The 18566-nt window shown below is 41.8% G+C and overlaps 1 protein-coding gene across 3 annotated transcripts in view; it reads left to right on the forward strand.

The window, feature by feature from the left end:
• The window catches only part of TAFA4 (TAFA chemokine like family member 4), a 179947-nt gene extending 164949 nt beyond the window's left edge, over positions 1 to 14998 (forward strand). For all 3 annotated transcript variants that reach the window (XM_084764924.1, XM_084764926.1, XM_084764925.1), the window contains exons 5-6: positions 6589 to 6713; positions 13594 to 14998. In XM_084764924.1, coding sequence (XP_084621050.1) covers positions 6589 to 6713; positions 13594 to 13605 — 137 coding nt within the window. In that variant the 3' untranslated portion in view covers positions 13606 to 14998. The remainder of the gene's footprint in view (positions 1 to 6588; positions 6714 to 13593) is intronic.
• The last annotated feature ends 3568 nt before the right edge of the window (positions 14999 to 18566 follow it).

The following is an 18566-nucleotide window of genomic DNA, read 5'->3' on the forward strand; positions in this document are numbered from 1 at the left end:
ACAGATTCTTAGTCAGAGAAGCATGGAATCATGGTTGATTCCTTGTGTATATGTTAATGGAAATAGCAGAGTAACTGTATCAATGCCAACAGCACAGGAATGGCAGTAGAATTTTAACCTTTCGCTAGTTACATATGAGCATTTTTTTTTCTGTGATGTGAGCCTCAGTATTTTCTACTCAAGTTCCTTTTTCATGCATTTTTCTATTCAAGTTCCTTTTTCATTTATGACATCAGAAGTGTCCTGTGTCCCCTTAGGTTGAGTAAGTTTTTGGCATTTTTCTTGTGATATTGATTTCCTCATTTTTCAGTTCTTGCATTCCTAGTTTACATTTTCGTTCAGAGTTCTTCCTATTCTAAATTCTGCTGTCCCTTGCCTCACCCAGTCATTTTTCATAAGCTATAGATTTCCTTGTCTCATTATATTCATTGCTAGGTATAGACTCCTGCCATGGTTCTCTTAAAGAATCAAGTCTTAAATGGTCCCCAAGAGCATCTAAAAGGTGTGCCCTAGACACCCTCTTCAACCAGATGCCCACTGCCTCCCTCAGAAGTCTCATTGAAGTCACCAGGGTTGGCTAACTTCCTGATGGGCCACTGGCCTGTTACCCCTAATATTTTCCTTTGGTCACATCATGAGCTATATGATGTGGCTTCGTCCAGGTGTTTCATAGAACTCTGATTTGCTTCAGAGTGTCAAGGGACCCACGGAGAGCAAGGCATTTGCTTAAGAAGACATCTTAAGTACAAAAGTCCTTTAGCTTAAGCTCTAACCCTGTGGAAATATAGCCCAGCTTTACCCACATTTATATAATGTTTCTAGTCTTGCAGATATAAGTTGAGGACTTATTTACCTTGATGTCCATTTAGGACCAAACCAAGGTGTTCAGTAATTAATGAACAACTGGTTGACATTATGAGTGTATTAAGATTTATATGTTACTTGCTAATTTAAATTTTTATTTTATTATTGTGTGTGAATGCAGGTATGCATATGGAGATCAGAGGACAATTTTTTCTTTTAAAAAATTAATTACATATTTATTTTACACACCGTATCACAGCTTCCTCTCCATCTTCTCCTCCTAGTCTTTCCATCCCCCCTCCCCCCCCTCAGTGGCCCCTTCTCCTTTTCTCCTTAGAGAGGGGAAGGCCTCTCATGGATATCAACCAGCCATGGCAGATCAAGTTGCATGCAGTAGGACTAAGTGCATCTCCTATTGAGATTAGACAAGGCAGCCCAGTTAGGGGAAAGGGATCCAAAGGTGGGCAACAGAGTCAGAGACAGCTCCTACTCCTTCTATTAGGAATCCCACAAGAAGACCCAGCTGCACAGCTGTTACATATGTGCAGAGGGCCTGGGTCCACCCATGCATGTTCTCTGGTTCAGTCTTTAAGGTCCCCTGTGCGCCCAGCTTAGTTGATTCTGTAGGTTTCCTAGTGGTGTCCTTGTCTCCTCTGACTCCTTCAGTCCTTCCCCCCCTTCAGTCTCCCCCCGCCCTCTTCCACAGGATTCCTTGAGCTCCGCCTAATGTCTGGCTGTGGGTCTCTGCATCTGTTTCCATCAGTGGCTGAGCAAAGCCTCTCCGGTGACAGTTATGCTAGGCTCCTGTCCAGAGGGCAATCTTTAAAAATCTAGTCTTTTCCTTCCAGCCAGAGTTCCGGCGTCTGAACTCAAGTTGCCTGGCTCATGTAGAAAGTATTTGTACCTGATGGGACATTATGCCAACCTGGTTCTCAGTAACCTGAAGCACTATTTTATCACCAGAGAGGGGCATGAAGGCTTCCAAACCCCGGGCAATGGTAATGGCACAGGACCTGAGGGTCTTGGCTCTATCACTGCAGTACACACTCACTGAAATACTGTTGATGCTAAAGCCTTTACTTTTCTATGTTTCCCTTTAGTGAAGACATTCTTTTCTCATATAATATATACTGACTAGAGTCCCTCCCCCTCATCCTCTGAGTTTTCCCCCATCCCCTCTAGATCCACTTCCTTTGTTTCTCATTAGAGATAAACAGGCTTTTGAGAGATAACTACCAAGAAAGACCAAATTAAATAAGATGAAGCAAAAAACTATCATATTGAAATTGGACATGACAACACAGAAGAGGGAAAGGGTCTCAAAAGCAGGCACGAGAGTCACCACATGTTCTCACAGTCAGGAGTCCCATAAAAATGCTACATTAAAAAACAGCTATAATCCATACCCAGAAGACCTTGTACAGACCCATGAAAACCTTTTAATTACGTAAGGAGATGGAAACATTAACCTTCCTTGTTTGATTATTGTGTGCATGTACCAGATTCACGCCACACCCTGCTGCAGTTAAACCTGCACATCGATTACACTCCATGCTGGAAGACTGCTACACAGAGTCAGTGCAACACCATCCTGAGTCTGGTGCCCTCACCCTTAATGTACCGACTTAGAGGAAAACTTTTCTATTTCTGGTTCCATCTGCCTTTCACTGTGTCTGACAGTTTTGGGGACAATCAGAAGAGGAACAGTGGGTAAAAAAAAAAAAGTGCTTTGAAATGACAAAAGTTCCCTGCAGCTGCAGGGTGAGATCATTATGATATTTGAAGCTAGAAAAAAAAAAAACAAACTTTCTTAAGCTTCATGTCCATCTATCCTGGCTCAGCAGCAGCCTCTCTGACATAATAAATAAGCCAGGCAGCAATGTACTACTGTTCTCTGCCTGGGCAGATACTGATTTAAGCAGGGAATGGTTAACCTAGGTCACAAGTCTTCCTGACTCAGGTGCTATCGGGGTCATGAGATGATAGCCCAGGGACAGTGGCTAAACAAGGAAAGAAGAAAATATGACCCTTTCAGCAAGTTGTGAAAAGAGCCCATGCTCTCATCACAGTGTATTGCTATGGCCCGATGGGTTCCAATCCAGTGAATTTTTGTGTTATTATTTTGCTACCTTAATATGAGGATTGTTTCTTCTGGACGCCTCTAGTGTAAGGAAGATGTGTATTTAAGGGTCGGCAGGTAGGCTCTGATGTTAGATGGTGTGTTGCCTAGTCCCTCAGAGTTTTTAAGCTAGGAGAAAAATGTGTCAACCTCAACTTTGATGGAAAATTTATGTGCGATAACAGGGGATAAGTAATTAGCAGGGAGCCTGGCACTCAGTGAGAAAAGTTGCCCTTCGCTTATATGGAGCATGAACTTTATATTTTTGTTCACTTGACATTGATGGTCTTTCTTATAACACTGAGAGTGGCTGTCCTGTTTTCTCTCTAGAATGCCATCTTATCTGTAGAGACAGTGTAACTGCTCCCCATCCATCTTGGGCAGCCTGCCTTTCTTTCTTATACCTAATTGCTCTCCTTTGCTGTGCTTAGTAGGAGTGGGGCATCCTTCTCCTTTTCCTTTAAGAGGCATCCGGCTTTTTAACTCTGGATTATGACGCAGCTATGGCTTGACATTTATGGCTTTCTTTGTGTTGAGACACTTTTTAAACGTAACTTGTTGGCAGTTATTATCATTAAAGGAGTGTGGAACTTTCAAAATGATTTTATAGATCTACCCAGGGGATCATGTGATTTTTATAATTTCTTCTCAGAATGTAGTGGACCACACTGATTAATACTTAATCACTGTTTGTGATCCTTTCAACATTCTGCCGGGAAATTTTAATGTTCTCTAAGCAGTTTTGCCTTCATTTTTATGAAAACACATTGGCCTGTAATTTTCTTTTCCTGTAGGCTTCTGACCTGACATTAGTATGAGGATGAAGCTGGCTTCATACAATGTATTTGGAACATTCTTTCTGCCCCACTTCTTTGGAGGAGTCTGAAAACAATTGATATTAAATTCAGTAAAGTTGGCAGATAGGAAAAATTTTAAAAATGAACTGGAAAAAAGTGATTTGCATTTTCATGTGTTAACAAAGTATTTTTAAAAAATCGTATTTATTACAGTGTGGTAAAAAGAAAATGCTTAGAAAAAATCAACCAAGGAGGCAAAAGATCAGCACAGTAAAAAGTGTCTGAGGCTGCAGAAGGAAATTATATAACATAAAAGCAAATAGTACTGCCAAAAACCCAAAATGACCTGTGGATCCCTGTCAAAAACCAAGTGGCACTCTTCACAGAAATGGAAAAAAATTCTGAATTTTATGTGAAGTCACAAAGAACACAAATAAATCAAGAGTTTATTATAAGAAAGAAAGACTAGAGAGGTTACATTTCCTGCTCAACACACATTTCAGAGCCTTAGTAATCACATAACAGTATAGTGGTGCCATGAAAGGAGACACAGAACAATGGAACAAGATAGAAAGCCTTGCAACAAACTTACACTCATGTGATCAAGGCACTGGAGATAGTCACTGAAGACTATGTCAGCTCTTCAGCAGTGGTGCGGAAAAAGTTGGTAGATGCAAACAAAAGTCAGCCTCATGTACCGTACACAAGGATGAGTGAAAAATGCACCACAGACTACCATGACACACACTACAAAACTGAGAAACAAGTCCTGAAAAAAAAACACAACAAAACAAAAAACAAAAATCCCCAAAACCAACCTTGACACTGGTGATGGACTTTTACTTATGACACCAAAAACACAGGCAACAAAAACAAATCCAAACTAGCGCATGCCCATCACACCCAAAGCTCTGCAAAGGAAACACTGAAGAAAATGTTCAATGTTATTTGCAGACCACATTTCTCTTTGTAGAGACACCCCCCACTGTGTGTGTGTGTGTGTGTGTGTGTGTGTGTGTGTGTAGGCTAGAAGCAGGCATCAATCTTTTGCAACTGGAGTTGCAGATGGTTGTGAGCTGCCCTTCATGGGTAATGGGAACTGAATAGCAGTCCTCTGAAAAACCATGTGCTCTTAACTGCTGAGCCATCTCTCTATCCCCACAAGCCGTATTCCCGTAAGGGGTTCTACATACAACACTTAGAGGCTTGAAGCACTTGATATCCCTATACCAAAACCCCTTTAAAAATAAAAGTCCTAAATAGCTGCTTTGCTCAGATAAGACAGAGATATCAAACAGGCATCTGAAGCAGTGTTCTTTATCACTGTAATACGCCATGCCTGCCTAATAGAATGACTTACCAAAAACACAAGGGAGGGTGGGGCGGTAGAGAAAAGGGGAACTCTCACATAGTGTTGACAGAAAAACAAATTGGTACAGACATCATAGAAAGCAATATAGATGTTCCTCAGAAAATAATTTCTGTATGCTGTAATCCTCCTAGGCATAATCCACAGGACATAAAATTGGTCCTTCGTGTGTGGTGCTGCGGGTGTAGCCCTGAGTCTTGCACGGGGCAGGCATATGCTGTGAGGCACATCTCCATCCTTGAGATCAGTATCTATAAGGCATCTGCACCACTCATTTCACTGAAATAACTGGGAACTAGCAACAAGCCAGTAACTTCATTGATGGGGAGAGAAAGAAGATGTGGGCTCTATTCATATTAGATCAGTCTTTTTTTTTTTTTTTTTACACAAAGAGATCTTGGTATCTGTGGAAACATGCATGAACCAAAGGGTTAAAGAACCCCGTGATCTCAAAAAGTAGAGTTCCTGGTAGTCCAGAGAAGAATTGTGGTTTTCAGAGCTGGATGGCTTGGTAGGAGGGGGGAATTACAACATCTACTTGGGCATGTTTTCTATGTAAGTATTGCTGTTTCAACCAGAAAACAAGACCAGTCTCCCTTGTCCCACTGCCACCCCAACCGCACCTCAGTTCTGTACCCACTCACTGGCTGAATTTGTCCCTGCAGTTCAGCTATCCTGTGAACCTGCAGAGCTAACTATTCCAGTGATGGAGAGTCCCTTCCTTCTGTCTGTGTTCAGTTCCAGAGATCTATTATGCTACTTTTTGCTTTATGAACAACACAATTTTATTGGTAGACTCCTGTGTGTTCATGGATGATGAGGGATGAGGTATCATGAGTTCTAAAAATTCCAGTATAATCACTCGTGGGCTGTGAGGCAAGGCTGGGTCCTGTCATCTTTAGTTTCACCATATGACGAATTATGGCTTACCATTAACCTGTCCACTGCAATGGCCTACAGAGATGATCACCATACAAAGAGGAAGGTTTAACTTTCAGTGTAATCACAGTATCAAAACCGGCCACTGGAGGCTGTAGCCAAAGAGGATGGCCATCACAGTTGCTGGCATTTCCTGGGACACAAGTCTGGTCCAAAGTTTCTCCTGAATTCATTATATCCCTTTGCATCTCTTGGCAAGTGTTTTTTTTAATCTCTGTCTCTTTGGAGAAACTGAGAGTTAGAGAAATTAGATAAAGAGCCCCAAGGTCTTTAAAACAATGGAGAAAGTAACACATTGAAATTCAAATCAGGGCCAGAGCCCCGTAAAGCACATGCCTTAGCCCTCCTTCTGAGCATCGTCCACAGGCCGCCTCTATGACAGCCTGGAAGCCAATTCCAACGATGCGTTTTCCAGAGCATGTGGAGGAACACCTGGATTCTTTAAATGCACTTATGCAAGCATTCCAGTCAGCCATGCCTGGGTCGATGCACTAATCTCTATTCAGATTTGCCACCCTCATAGCTTGTCACAAACACCATGTAACTTTTTGTTTTTCTAGCCTCCATTGTGATTGAGAAGTGGTGGTGCCACATGGATCCTTGCTTGGAAGGAGAGGACTGTAAGGTGCTTCCAGACGCTTCCGGCTGGTCCTGTAGCAGTGGCAATAAAGTCAAAACCACGAAGGCAAGTATGGGCAGAAGGCAACTGTAGTTCACAGGCACAGTAGCTGTTCACTTGGGGTCCCTGCCGTGACCTGATCTCACCAACAGTGGTTTTTTGTTTTTGTTTTTTTTTTATGGTGATAAAGGGGCTGTGCTACACTGTGGCTTTAGCCTTCCAGGAAAATGCATTTGCCAGTGTCTCTGGCAGTGATTTGGTGGGTGATTTTAGGCAGGGTCCCTAAATTCACTTTTGCTCCTTTGAGAGCCTATTTTAAAGTGAAGGCTTTGGAGTGAACAGAGCAGCGTATCAGGGCCACATGGCAAGAGTCCACATCCAGATGATTGACTTAGGTAGGAAAACGTGCTGCCAAAGAGTTCGGAGACATCCATACTTGTCTCTCTTAGCTTCTCCCGAGTGGTTCCCATTCTGAATTCCTTTGCACCTGACAAAAATGCGAGCTATTCAGTTCTTCATTGAGAAAGCAAACTTCGTTGTCTCCTTGCGTCTCCTCCATTACTTGGATCCTAGAAAATTTTGTTACCAAATCCTTCTATGGTCGCCCCCATCTCATCCACCATCCCACCCGGATGAGTAACGGCATCCTTCCCGTATAGACTCCATACAGTGGCTGTTGCAGTGCTTGTGAGATGTCAGCCCTCTAAACCAGGGCATCCGAAAGCCTGGGCCGCTTCAGTCACCACCTTGGTTGGTGGTGACAACGCAGCAAGATAGCCATTCTTCTGCTCCAACGCGCCTGGCCTTCTGTTGGTCCCTGCTCTTTTTGAGGCATCTCTTCCCTCTCATATGGTAGGCTTCTTTCCCTTCCTTTCTAGCCATCCTTGGTTGCCTCTGTCTTTGGTGTCTCTGAGTGTGTCTGGCAAGCTTACTTTTTTACATGGGTAGCACTATCCCTTTGCTCCCTACCCATGGCTTTCATCTGGCATGGGACCTGTGAAGTCAAGGACTTGCCTGAGTTTGCTTATCTTTGGAGGCCCAGATACAGCTATTTCTCGGACACCAGGGAATGACAGAAGTCTTTCTGAGGTTGCTGAAGGCTGACTTCAGACAGGCTGCAATAACGTTTGTTCAAATTCATTTTCCAGTAGAATGTACTTTGTCCTTACTAGTGATGTTCTGATGACAGCATCCATTTAATTCTACCCATCACAGACTGAAATATTAAAAGGTTAGCGTGTCTCAACTGAACGTGCACAGGCATTTTGTTGTTGTTGTTTTTTGTCCTCATTCCCTAAATAATACAGTATAAAAACCATTTCTGGCTGGAGCGATGGCTTAGCAGTTAAAAGCACTGGCTGCTTTTGTAGAGGACTTGGGCTCAATTCCCAGTACCCACAAGGTAGCTTGCAACCAGGTGTCAATCCATTTCCAAAGATCCAGTGCCTCTTGTGGCCTCCATGGACACCACACTCTTGTGGTGCTCAGACGTACATGTAAACAAAAACCTCATACATATAAAAGTCATGTCTGATGCAGTTGTTATAGGCAATCTAGAGATGCTTTATGCTACGTGCACATGGTATATCATTCCAGGTAAATATTTAGCATTTACAGATTTTTTGGTATCCATGGGAGACCCCTGGAGACAATCCTCTGAAGACACCAAGTTACAAGTCTCATTTTATCTACAGGCTAGAGATAATCCATGGTGTTAATTCTCCTACTAGCCCACTGATCCCAATAGGCCACTCCCAATAAGCTTCCAGCCAGCTAGAGCCATTGTACTTGCTAAGCAAATTCTGCTTCCTGCTTCCCACTCTTTCTAGCCGGTCCCATAAGTACCTTCTAAATAAAAAATATTGAAGTCTCCTATAAGGTTAAAAAAAATAATCTTCCATCTATCAGTGATTAAAATAAACTTCCATTGTATTTCTTGTAGACGAAGAAATAACATTTTGGAAGATTAAATTTGTATTGATTTTTTAGATATAAATGTAAAACAAGATTGAATGGAAGCCAAGTGAATTCTGGAAAAAGAGTGTGTAAGTAGTTCACGTGGCAGAGTGGCTCTCTCTCTCTTTATGTGCATTTAGTGAGAGCACTAGCAGGAAGCAAACCTTTAGGGGCGTTTTGCCTTTGTGTGCTGGGAATATGAGTTTGCTCTAGCTAAATTCTCGATGGTAGTGACATTTCATTTATCTCCCGGAAAGATGTAGAAACATAATACAGTTCCCCAAGCCACCGTAATACTTGGGCTGCCTTTTTTTCCCCCCAATGATATGCCATTTGAGAATAATCTGGAAGGTATAAAACTTTGTTTCCTTTATTAATCCAAGTCAGCGTGACTTGAACTGCATAAAACATTTTATGTCTGTTATGGCTCGTATGCACACAGAAGTTCATTAGGGGAGCCCAGACTGCCACCCATGCTGAGCCTAGCCTTCTAGAAGCTGTATCTTTTGCTTGAAATGGTACTGACCTTATACCACTGGAGGGACAGCCATCCTGTAAAGGCAAAGCAGTGGCCTCGCTGGAGGAGATGTTAACTACACAACAAAATACTTCCCATTTTCCTTGAAAAGTCTGTGCACAGCAGCATGGGAAACCAGAGCTCAGAATGTTAAGTCTTGGGTAGTAAGCCACCCACGCTAGGATTTTATTTCCCATGTAAATGCAAGTAAAGAAAGAGCCGTCCGTTTGGGATACTAATGGGCTCTGTCTCAGAGCTGCAAGTAAGAGAGGGGAAGAGGCCTTCCTTAGTCATCAGCCCCAGATAGAAAGGATTGACATCCTCTTCCTTCTTTCCTTGTAGTTTCTGGCTTCTCTAGGGAAGGCACCAACAGGAACTACTTCCTGTGGCAAAGTTAAGTCTTGCCGTTCTCATGCCTCACGTCTCCTTTTTCCAACACTCTTCAGAGCTTTTGATTGGTTGCGTCCCTGTTTCGGACTGTCAGTGCTGAGGTTTCTCACAAGGACCCAGTGACTTTGTCGCATCCATGCAAGGACATGGCAGGGCATTTAATACTTTGTCAGTAGACGAAAACAACGTTGCTCTTGAGAAAGTCTATGGTAATTTAAGCTTCTTACTGTGAAACTGAATAAGGAGAAGAACTGCTTTAAAGGAACAGGCTTGTGTTTTCCTGCCCTTTGTGGACACTGGACAACCTTTTTTGCTTTGTCATATGTTGAGATGGAGATGCTACAGGGATCTGTGAGTCAACAGAGAAGGTAGAGAGAAGCATCCTACAAAGGCTGGGGTAGTCCCCACAGCCACCAGCATCTAGGCTGAGATGCTGTTCTAGAGAGTCACACTTTTTCTCAGGTGCTTTCTGGGACTCGACTCTCGAAATCCACTTTGTTATTACCCTCCACCCCACAGAAGTGGGCACTGAATTGAGGGACCCACACATGCTTGGGCTAAGGCAACTGAGCTAAGTATCTTATCTCTACTTTAAACTTTTTTGTGAGATAAATGCTCTTGTCTGGAGCCTCCTTGGTGCTGAGTGGCAGGCCTTCACTCACGCCTCTGGTTCTTGCTTCATTTTATCCATTCATTTTCTGTTGCATGCCTAAAAACCTCTAAGGTGTCATGGGAAATGTAAAGAGGGAGGAGCCAGGAAGGGACGTGCCTCATGCATATTTGTTTAAACCTCAAGAGACTTCAGTCTTTACAGTGATCACCTACAAAACTGACGTTGGTAAGATCAGGAGTAATAATAAAATATTAATCATCTGAAAAATGCAGAAATTTATAAAATAACAGAAACAATAGTGTTGGCCTTAGAAGCCTCTTTCCTCTTAGTGTCTACATGCCCTAGTCCTAGTTAACAGTTTCCTCAAATGGCTTCTCAGTTGGGCTTTTCCTCTGTTTCTTAGATGTCACTAAGGGTCATTGTCAGAATTATTTCATAGGTTCATGACTGTAGAATATTCATCAAGGGACTTGTTATAACCTCAGTTTTAGTAACCATCTCTATGCTATTTGGCATATTAACTCTAGGGCTGGACTTGGAACACAGACTTCGAAAAATGTTGTTTTGCTTCAAGGATGAATAATATTTTGGGGTTAAATGGCAAGGTAAAAAAAAAGTATTCCAAGGAAATGGGGCTAGAAAGCAAGTAGGAATTGCTACTCAAATATCAGACAAACCAGCCTAGAAACTAAAACTAACTTATCAGAAGAGATAAGGGAGGATACTACATTCTAAAAGAGGGAAAATTAACCCAGAAGACACTGACATCCTAAGCATAAATACACACACTCCGGCACATCGAATTTTATAAAAATCATGCTATTAGACCTCAAAACACAAGAGAATTGCTGGAAAGCGTCCAACCTCAAGGAATGATAAAGGCATAGAGCACGATTGTAGCACACATTCATTGAAATTCTGTCTATGTTAACAACCTTTATAGTTTTCATTTCCCCTCATTGAAAATATTCCTTTTTCATATAATATATACTGATTATGGTTTCCCCTCCTTCAGTTCCTCAGAGTCCCCCCAGCCCCCTCCCCCAGGTCATTTTCTTTGTATCTCATTAGGCTTTTAAGAGATAAAAACAGAACATGACAAAATTAAATAAGACGAAGCAAAAACTATCCTATTGAAGTTGGCCATGGAAATCAAACAGGAGGGCAAGAATTCCAAGAGCAGGCACAAGAGTCAGAGACTTACTCATCCTCACTGTCAGGAGTTCCACTGTCAGGAGTCCCATAAAAATACTAAGTTAATAACTATAATATATACATACCCATGAAAACCTTTAAAATACGTAAGGAGATGGAAACATTAACCCTCCTTGGTTGATTATTGCTATATGTATCAGATCACCCCATTCACTGCTACAATTAAAACTATACATGTACATTATAGTACATGCTGGAAGACTGCTCAGGGCGACATAGTCTTGAGTCTGGTGCCTTCACTCTTGATATACTTAGAAGAAAACTGGTTTTTTATTTTTGGTTCCATCCGCCTTTTCCTGGCTCTTTTCCTGACAGTTTTGGGAAATATCAGAAAAGAAACTGTTACCAGGAAGTGTAAGCTGAAGGGAAACCCTGTCCAAGTTGCTTTTGGTCATCCCTAAGATACCTTCTCACAGACTACCTGAAGAGTGAGGGAGGTGTCTCCCTCACTCTGAAGTCTTATGTTCCTTGACCCCTACAATCAAGGCTTTGGATGTTCAAGGTATGGTAGCTGGTAAATGAAGCTAATTCTCATGTTGGTGACTTCACATCCACTGGAATTTGAAATTAGAAATAAAAATTCTGAATGTAGTACATATAATAATGAGTTTAAAGAGAAAACAAATCAGAAAATGCCTGGACTAATAGAGCCAGTTCAAGTTGGAAGCTTCTGAAAATTACCTTCTAGGTATAGGTAGATATTTGCCTGCACATGCTTTAGCTTGCAAAGAAAAGCTAGGAGGCATCTAAAAGTGCCAAATAGAGCCAAGAAACTGTGACCCAGCACCAGCCTTATGCTTGTTTTTATATTACATGTGCATTAAGAATGGATTTCATGGTGGTGTATGGCTTTAAACCCATCATTTCCCAAGTGATAGGCATTGGACAATGACATTTTTTTCATAACTAAAGAAGACAGGGACCTTTAATTTCACCTCCAATCAGGACCGAATCCACCATCCATTAGTTAGTGCCAAAGACCTTGGGATTGCGTCTCGAGTTTTCTAATCACATCCTCATCCTTTGTATTAATTTCTGGTATTTCTCCTCTCATTGCTTGGATCAAAGCGACCCCTGTAAGTTAATGGTCTGGCCATGCTTTTTTCTTATCTCATCAAAGAAAGGCCAGAGTGCTTACAGTGGCCTGATGCCTTCTTGCGTGGTAAGTTCTTCCTTCAGATGGGCTGCACTCTTAAGTTTAAGGCCAACTTGGTCTATAATAGGGGATTTGAAGCCAGGCAGGGTTACACAGAGAAACCATGTCTTCAAAAACAAAATAAAAAACAAACCAACCAATAAAAAGCTCCTCTGTTCTTAAATAGTTGGAAAATTTTTTTTAAAAAGACTATTTCCTAACACTTGAGAATTATGTGAAATCCCTATTCAGTGTCCATCAATACTTGCTGGAACTAATCAATGCCTGTGAGTCTACCTGTAGTCTATGGCTGTAAGTGTGAGCGATATTTGAAGATAGGCACTGCCCAGTACACACAGCTCAAAGTCTGTCCTACACTTAATTCTTTGCAGAGAAAGCCTTCCACTTCCTGCTTTAGAATAAAAGGTCTGTTAGGTTCAGGCATGATGGCTGTGTTATCAAATAATACAACTTATTCTGAAAATATTTGCACAGTATAAATGTGTCAAAGCATTGTGCTGCTCACCCCCTCAGCTGGTGTGCTGACTCCATTGCTCGCAAAGTTTTCTCAGGTCTTGAATAATGAGCCCATGTGTTTAAAAATGAGAAACACAAAAGCTTTCCTAATGATTATATGCTTCCATTAAACCGATCATTTCTGCCGAACAATTTTTGCTTTTCAAAAACAGGTTAACTGCATTAAAAAGTGTAACAAAGGTTAAAATTTGATTTTGACATGCAGTGATTTTAATCAGCATTCATTCGAAAGACTATTCAGTGCCATTACCAAAGCATGCTTAATTAACACGCATAAATTCATGGGCAGTGGGTGTACCTAATCTCATGGAATTTTTTTTATAACCTCAGAAATGAAAAGCAAGGACACATAATTCCCCATCTTAGAAGCTTGCGTACATGTTTTCTTTGCATGCCAAAAGTGAAAAATGAGAAGCCGAGTTGAATGCGAAGGGTTGTTTTTGTGAGGTTGGTTACAAGCACAGGTTCCAACTGATAAACCAGACACTAATGATCTGGACAGGACAGGACTCTAGCTCTCTGGCAGGAAGGGTTCCCTTTGACGATATAAGGTCAAACGCTCACTTAGTTTCATTTGTTTTAGGTGACGCGGTAGCAGACACAGAAGCATTTTGACCCTGAAGGGAATCAGGACACAGAGCTGTGCGGTGTGGAGTACCAGCCTGGAGAGAACTCACCTCGGAACTCGCTCAGACATTCATAGCTGCAATATGTGCATTGTGGAAACTGGCATTTACCTGGCTGTCCCTACTCTCTCTGCTTTGTGATCTTATCACCCTGAATGACAAACGACAGGTGGCCACTCAACCGACATGTTACCTGGATCTTAAAAGGAGCACAGCACAAGGGATGCTGAAGGGGACAGCAGAGGTGTCAGAGTGGGGTGACACCCTGGGGAACCTGGCTCCGCTGTCTCCCTTTCCCGAGGAGCATGGACAAGAAGTACAAAGGGAGCCCGGCTGATCCTCTTTCAATAAAATGTGTCCTTTAGTAATCATATGGAAGGCATGAAGGGAGGCTAAAGGACAGAAGATTTGGCTCACATACCGTGTATTCTAGGTTAAAGAACTCAAATTATCTGGAAATATCCTGGTAATTGTCAGGAAATTAATTTTATGAGCCTTGGAGAATGGAAGGACTCATGGGGGGGGGTACTATGTGCACATTTGTATTTTTTACTTTTGATAATTTAATATGTTTACTGTCTTAGTTCTATTCCTGCATTAGCAGAGGCGCAGCAGAAGCGTTTTTAACCCTGGTGCCCACACTGTCACCTGCATTCTAAGGGAAGCATATTAACACCAGAGCTTTATCCCCACACATTCACAAAGAAACGTAAACTTGTTGGGATTTTTATGACTTGGGGATAATCAGATAGGAAAATCACTTAAAATAGAGGGCAGTCTCTGTTTAGAGTAAGGGTGATTTCTTAAATCCACTTTATGCCTGTTCTACGGAAATATTTTTGTTACCTCCTAGAAAGTCTTTAAATGCTAGTATTTACCCTACAGATGAGGCTAGCCTAACGTGGTTCTTTCTATGCTCATTTGTCAGCTTTCTTACTTCTTTAAACGTTAAGTAAACTCCCAGTCATCTTTCCTTGTGTTTCAATCATTTCATAGATGCTGCCATGCAGAAACATAATAAACAAAGAGAAACTGGCACAGCTTTGAAATGCAATGTTATTCATGTACATGCATCTGTAATGTGGGATTGACTGTATATATTAAGAAATGTTAAAAATACACTTGCTTCACCAACTGTCCCTATCTTTTCAGTTACAAGGAGAAATCAATCCCATTATATTGTCTATAGTGATATCAATTATTTGATTTTATTCTTGCAGAAGAAATGGAAATGGGTGCTACGTATTTATTGGTTACACTTTGGCTTGGATGTGACTGATTGGGTTGACTACCAGAATAGTTATTATCATATGAATAAGTAAAATATCACCCTGTTGATGGCAGATAAGATCTTGTGATTATTTTGTGCCTTAAGCTTTTGTGTTCACGGTACAAGCTTGCAAGTGTCCTTTCAAACCTAAATATGAAATTGGGTTACTTTAAATTTAACTTTGGGGATATGACTAATTTAGGTCACTACTTTATTTTGTCTCCAGTATGTACCATTTACAAGAGGAGCATTTAGAATCCAGTGGATACTACAAGTAGAACATTATGATAGGCAGATTTGGGCCCAGGGGTCCTGCTCAAACTATGGCTCCAGCCAAGGACAATACATGCAGTAAACTTCAAACCCCTACCCAGATCTAGCCAATGGACTCAAATTCACACACCTAGTTCTTATCAAAACCAAGACAACGAGGAGCCATGATAAAATACAGAAAACAGTACTTAGTTTTCTCTGAGAAACTTTAAAATATCACAGACTGTTCTGCATCAAAACTGTCATGGGCATGGGCTAGCTTTAGCACCAGGCTTTTCTGTGGCCGTGCTTGTCCCTGAGGTGTGTTTGCAGTCGGTGCCTGAAGCTTCACCACCATCTAATAAGTGTCATTTAGCTGAACGGGACTTTACAAATACTCGTGGCTGGATTTTTACTCCAGTTGAAGAAACTATTCCTTGTTATTTAAAGGCAATTGTTAGTTTTGGAGACTATTATACATGCTGAATTACTATGCGGTTAGACTTGGCCTATAGGTTACATGTAAGATTACACAGACTGCTGTGTCTGCTGGCCAGTCACCAGGAGCTCTAGATAGTACCTAGCATACGGTGAAGGCATAGAGGTTAAAAGGTATGTCCCCTCCTTCATCATCACATAGCTAGTCTCCTCTTTAGCATTTTTGCTTCGTACATTTACTTCCTGAAGAAACTGCTATTATTCAAGACTGAGGCCCAATTCCTGAAAATGGCAGTAGAACCAAGCTTAGTATCAATGTCTATTTCCCTAATGGTCTCTCCAGGCCTAGGAGCTAACTCTGCACATAACTGTGTACTTTGGGAGGGGGTGCAGCTCATGAACGAGGATGAAGCCGATGCCATGTTCATGGTGAATTCCACCGTGGGAAAGCACCATTCGTAACTGCATGTCAAGTGTGGGGACTCATACACTAGAGCTGCAAGCTGAGGCTCAGAGGCCAAGTCTGGGGCTCGCTTATTTGTGTAAATATAAAATTATCAGGACCCAGCCTCCTCAATCTTTTTATATATTATCCCTGGGTACTGCTGCCCTACAAAAGCAGAATAAACTGGCTATGGCAAATATTTTATGATATGCAAGGCCTAAAATAGTCTCTGGCTCAGTTCAGAAGGAGTTTTCCAATATGTGTTTTATGTAATAAGAAGGTATGACCCTTCAACCAGAACAGTGCAGGATAGTAGCAAAAGGCCCAAGTGCTGCGGGCAAACAAGACGTTTCTGCTGTTTATCCCGAAGGTTTTATACTCCATAAGATTCAGTTTCTAGAGAATGGAACAATGAGACTATTTATCATCAACCTATCTCTTCTCTGTCTTAGAGAGTGAGTGAGATGGGCAAGATTACAAAGGATTGGAGCGTGTTTCTTGGGCCAATGGAGTCCAAAGCTATAGAGCCAGTGTCTGCTAAAGTCTCAACACACTGTAATGTGTAAAGACAGCAGCTGCTCCACAATCAGGCCACAAAGACACAGAAGGTCTTACTTTTAAATAATACACTCCTGATCTAGGCCTGTGGGATCAAGGACTGACTCTGGTGGGAAAGGCTCAGATCCCTGCTTTGTGTGGCCATATTATATACTAAGCCTAAATCTCTGCATGCAACAGGCAAGCAGTCCACGGTTGCTGCATGCCTTTAGTCCTAGCACTTGGGAGGCAGAGGCAGGAGGATTGCTGTGAGTTTGAGGCCAGCCTGGTCTACAAAGTGATCCAGGACAGCCAAGGCTACACAGAGAAACCCTGTCTTGACAAACAAACAAACAAACAAACAAACAAACAAAAAAGAACCTAGTCTCACAGCCCCATCTGACAACAAAATGGCAAACAAATTTCAATGTGCATTTTCACATGATTTTAGCCAAAAGGTTGGGACTCAATCAACATGCATTCAGAAGGGTATAAACCATATTCAAAAACCACAGAAACCTCATAGTTTTTGCTTTAAAAAAATGGTACCATAACATACAATGGAAGTTAAAAAAAAAAAAAAGAGCATATCCTTACACAGTTAACTTGTTCCAGATACTTCCTACAAACATGAAACCAAACAGCCCTTGCTCAAAACTGAGACCATCTAAAAGGCTCACAGCTCACAGAAGCCCGGCAGAGACAACATGAGACATTTCACCATTTTCTCCTCTGCCAAAGACAGTGCAAATATTGAGACAGGACAGAAGAGCAAGCTAGAGCAACCTGTGGGTCATGACCCTTTTGGGAGTTGAGTGATGCTTTTACAGGGGCCACCTAAGACCACAGGAAAACATAGACATTTCCATTATGATTCATAACACAAAATTACAGTCATGAAATAGCAACAAAAACAATTTTATGGTTGGGGGGGTGTCACCACAACAAGAGGAACTGTATTAAAGGCCTGCAGCATTGGGAAGGTTGCGACCCACTGAGCAACAGGGACCTCTCAGGCAGCAAAGCTCCCCTGTGACCTTGGCTGCCAATATGATGGAAAGTCAGGAGGGACAGGAATTATGCTGATTTGAGTTTGGACTGGGAAGGTGGGGTATAAAACAAGCACCAACTCTGTTCTTTCAAATTCACCTCTTAAAACTTCCCCTTGCGTCTAGCTTCCCCAGAAAGGAAATAATCATTTCAAGTTACAAAGTAATCTTGTAAACAGAAACTTTGAACAAAAGAGCCCTGTAAATAATGGATGAGCACTTACTGAAGTGTGTTGGGCAGTCCTCACAGTATTGATTCAGGGCTGGGAACAAAACCGGCTCTGCTGCAAACGCTTCCTTCAGTCTCTTCCTCCCCTGTTTGGGCCATCAATATTCACAGCCTGCTGGTGTGCTGGGAATAGATAACTCGGCCTGCCGTCCTTGCCTTGTGTGTTGGGGCCTTCGCTCTCTGTAGCTCGGGTCTCTGACCCACGCTTTAATGATCACCTTTGCTTCTTTTAATGAGGAGTTATCAAAGTAGTTCAAGACATTGAGCTATTAATTTAATAATTGTAAGTAGCCAGGAGGAAATGGAAGTGAGCAAATGAACTTCAGTTGTCAGTTCCAAAGCAGAACTTCTACCCTCAGCCATGTAGGTGTGGTCTCTGAACTCTCCGACCTTCTCTGAAATTATATATATATATATATATATAATTTAAAAATATTATTTGTTTTATTTTATGTATATTGGTGTTTTGACTGCATGCATATCTATGTGAGGATGTTAGATCCCCTGGAATAAGAGTAACAGACAGTTGTGAGCTGTCACATGGGTGCTGGGGATTGAACCTGGGTTCTCTGGAAGAGCAGCCAGTGCTCTTAACTGATGAGCCATCTCTCCAGCTCCTACATTCATTCTCTCTCTCTCTCTCTCTTTCTCTCTCTCTTTCTCTCTCTCTCCCCTCCCCCCACACCATGTTGTGTAGAGCACTCACAAAC

Source organism: Acomys minous (genome assembly GCF_964271855.1).
Source record: "Acomys minous genome assembly, chromosome: 17".
Lineage (NCBI taxonomy): Eukaryota > Metazoa > Chordata > Mammalia > Rodentia > Muridae > Acomys > Acomys minous.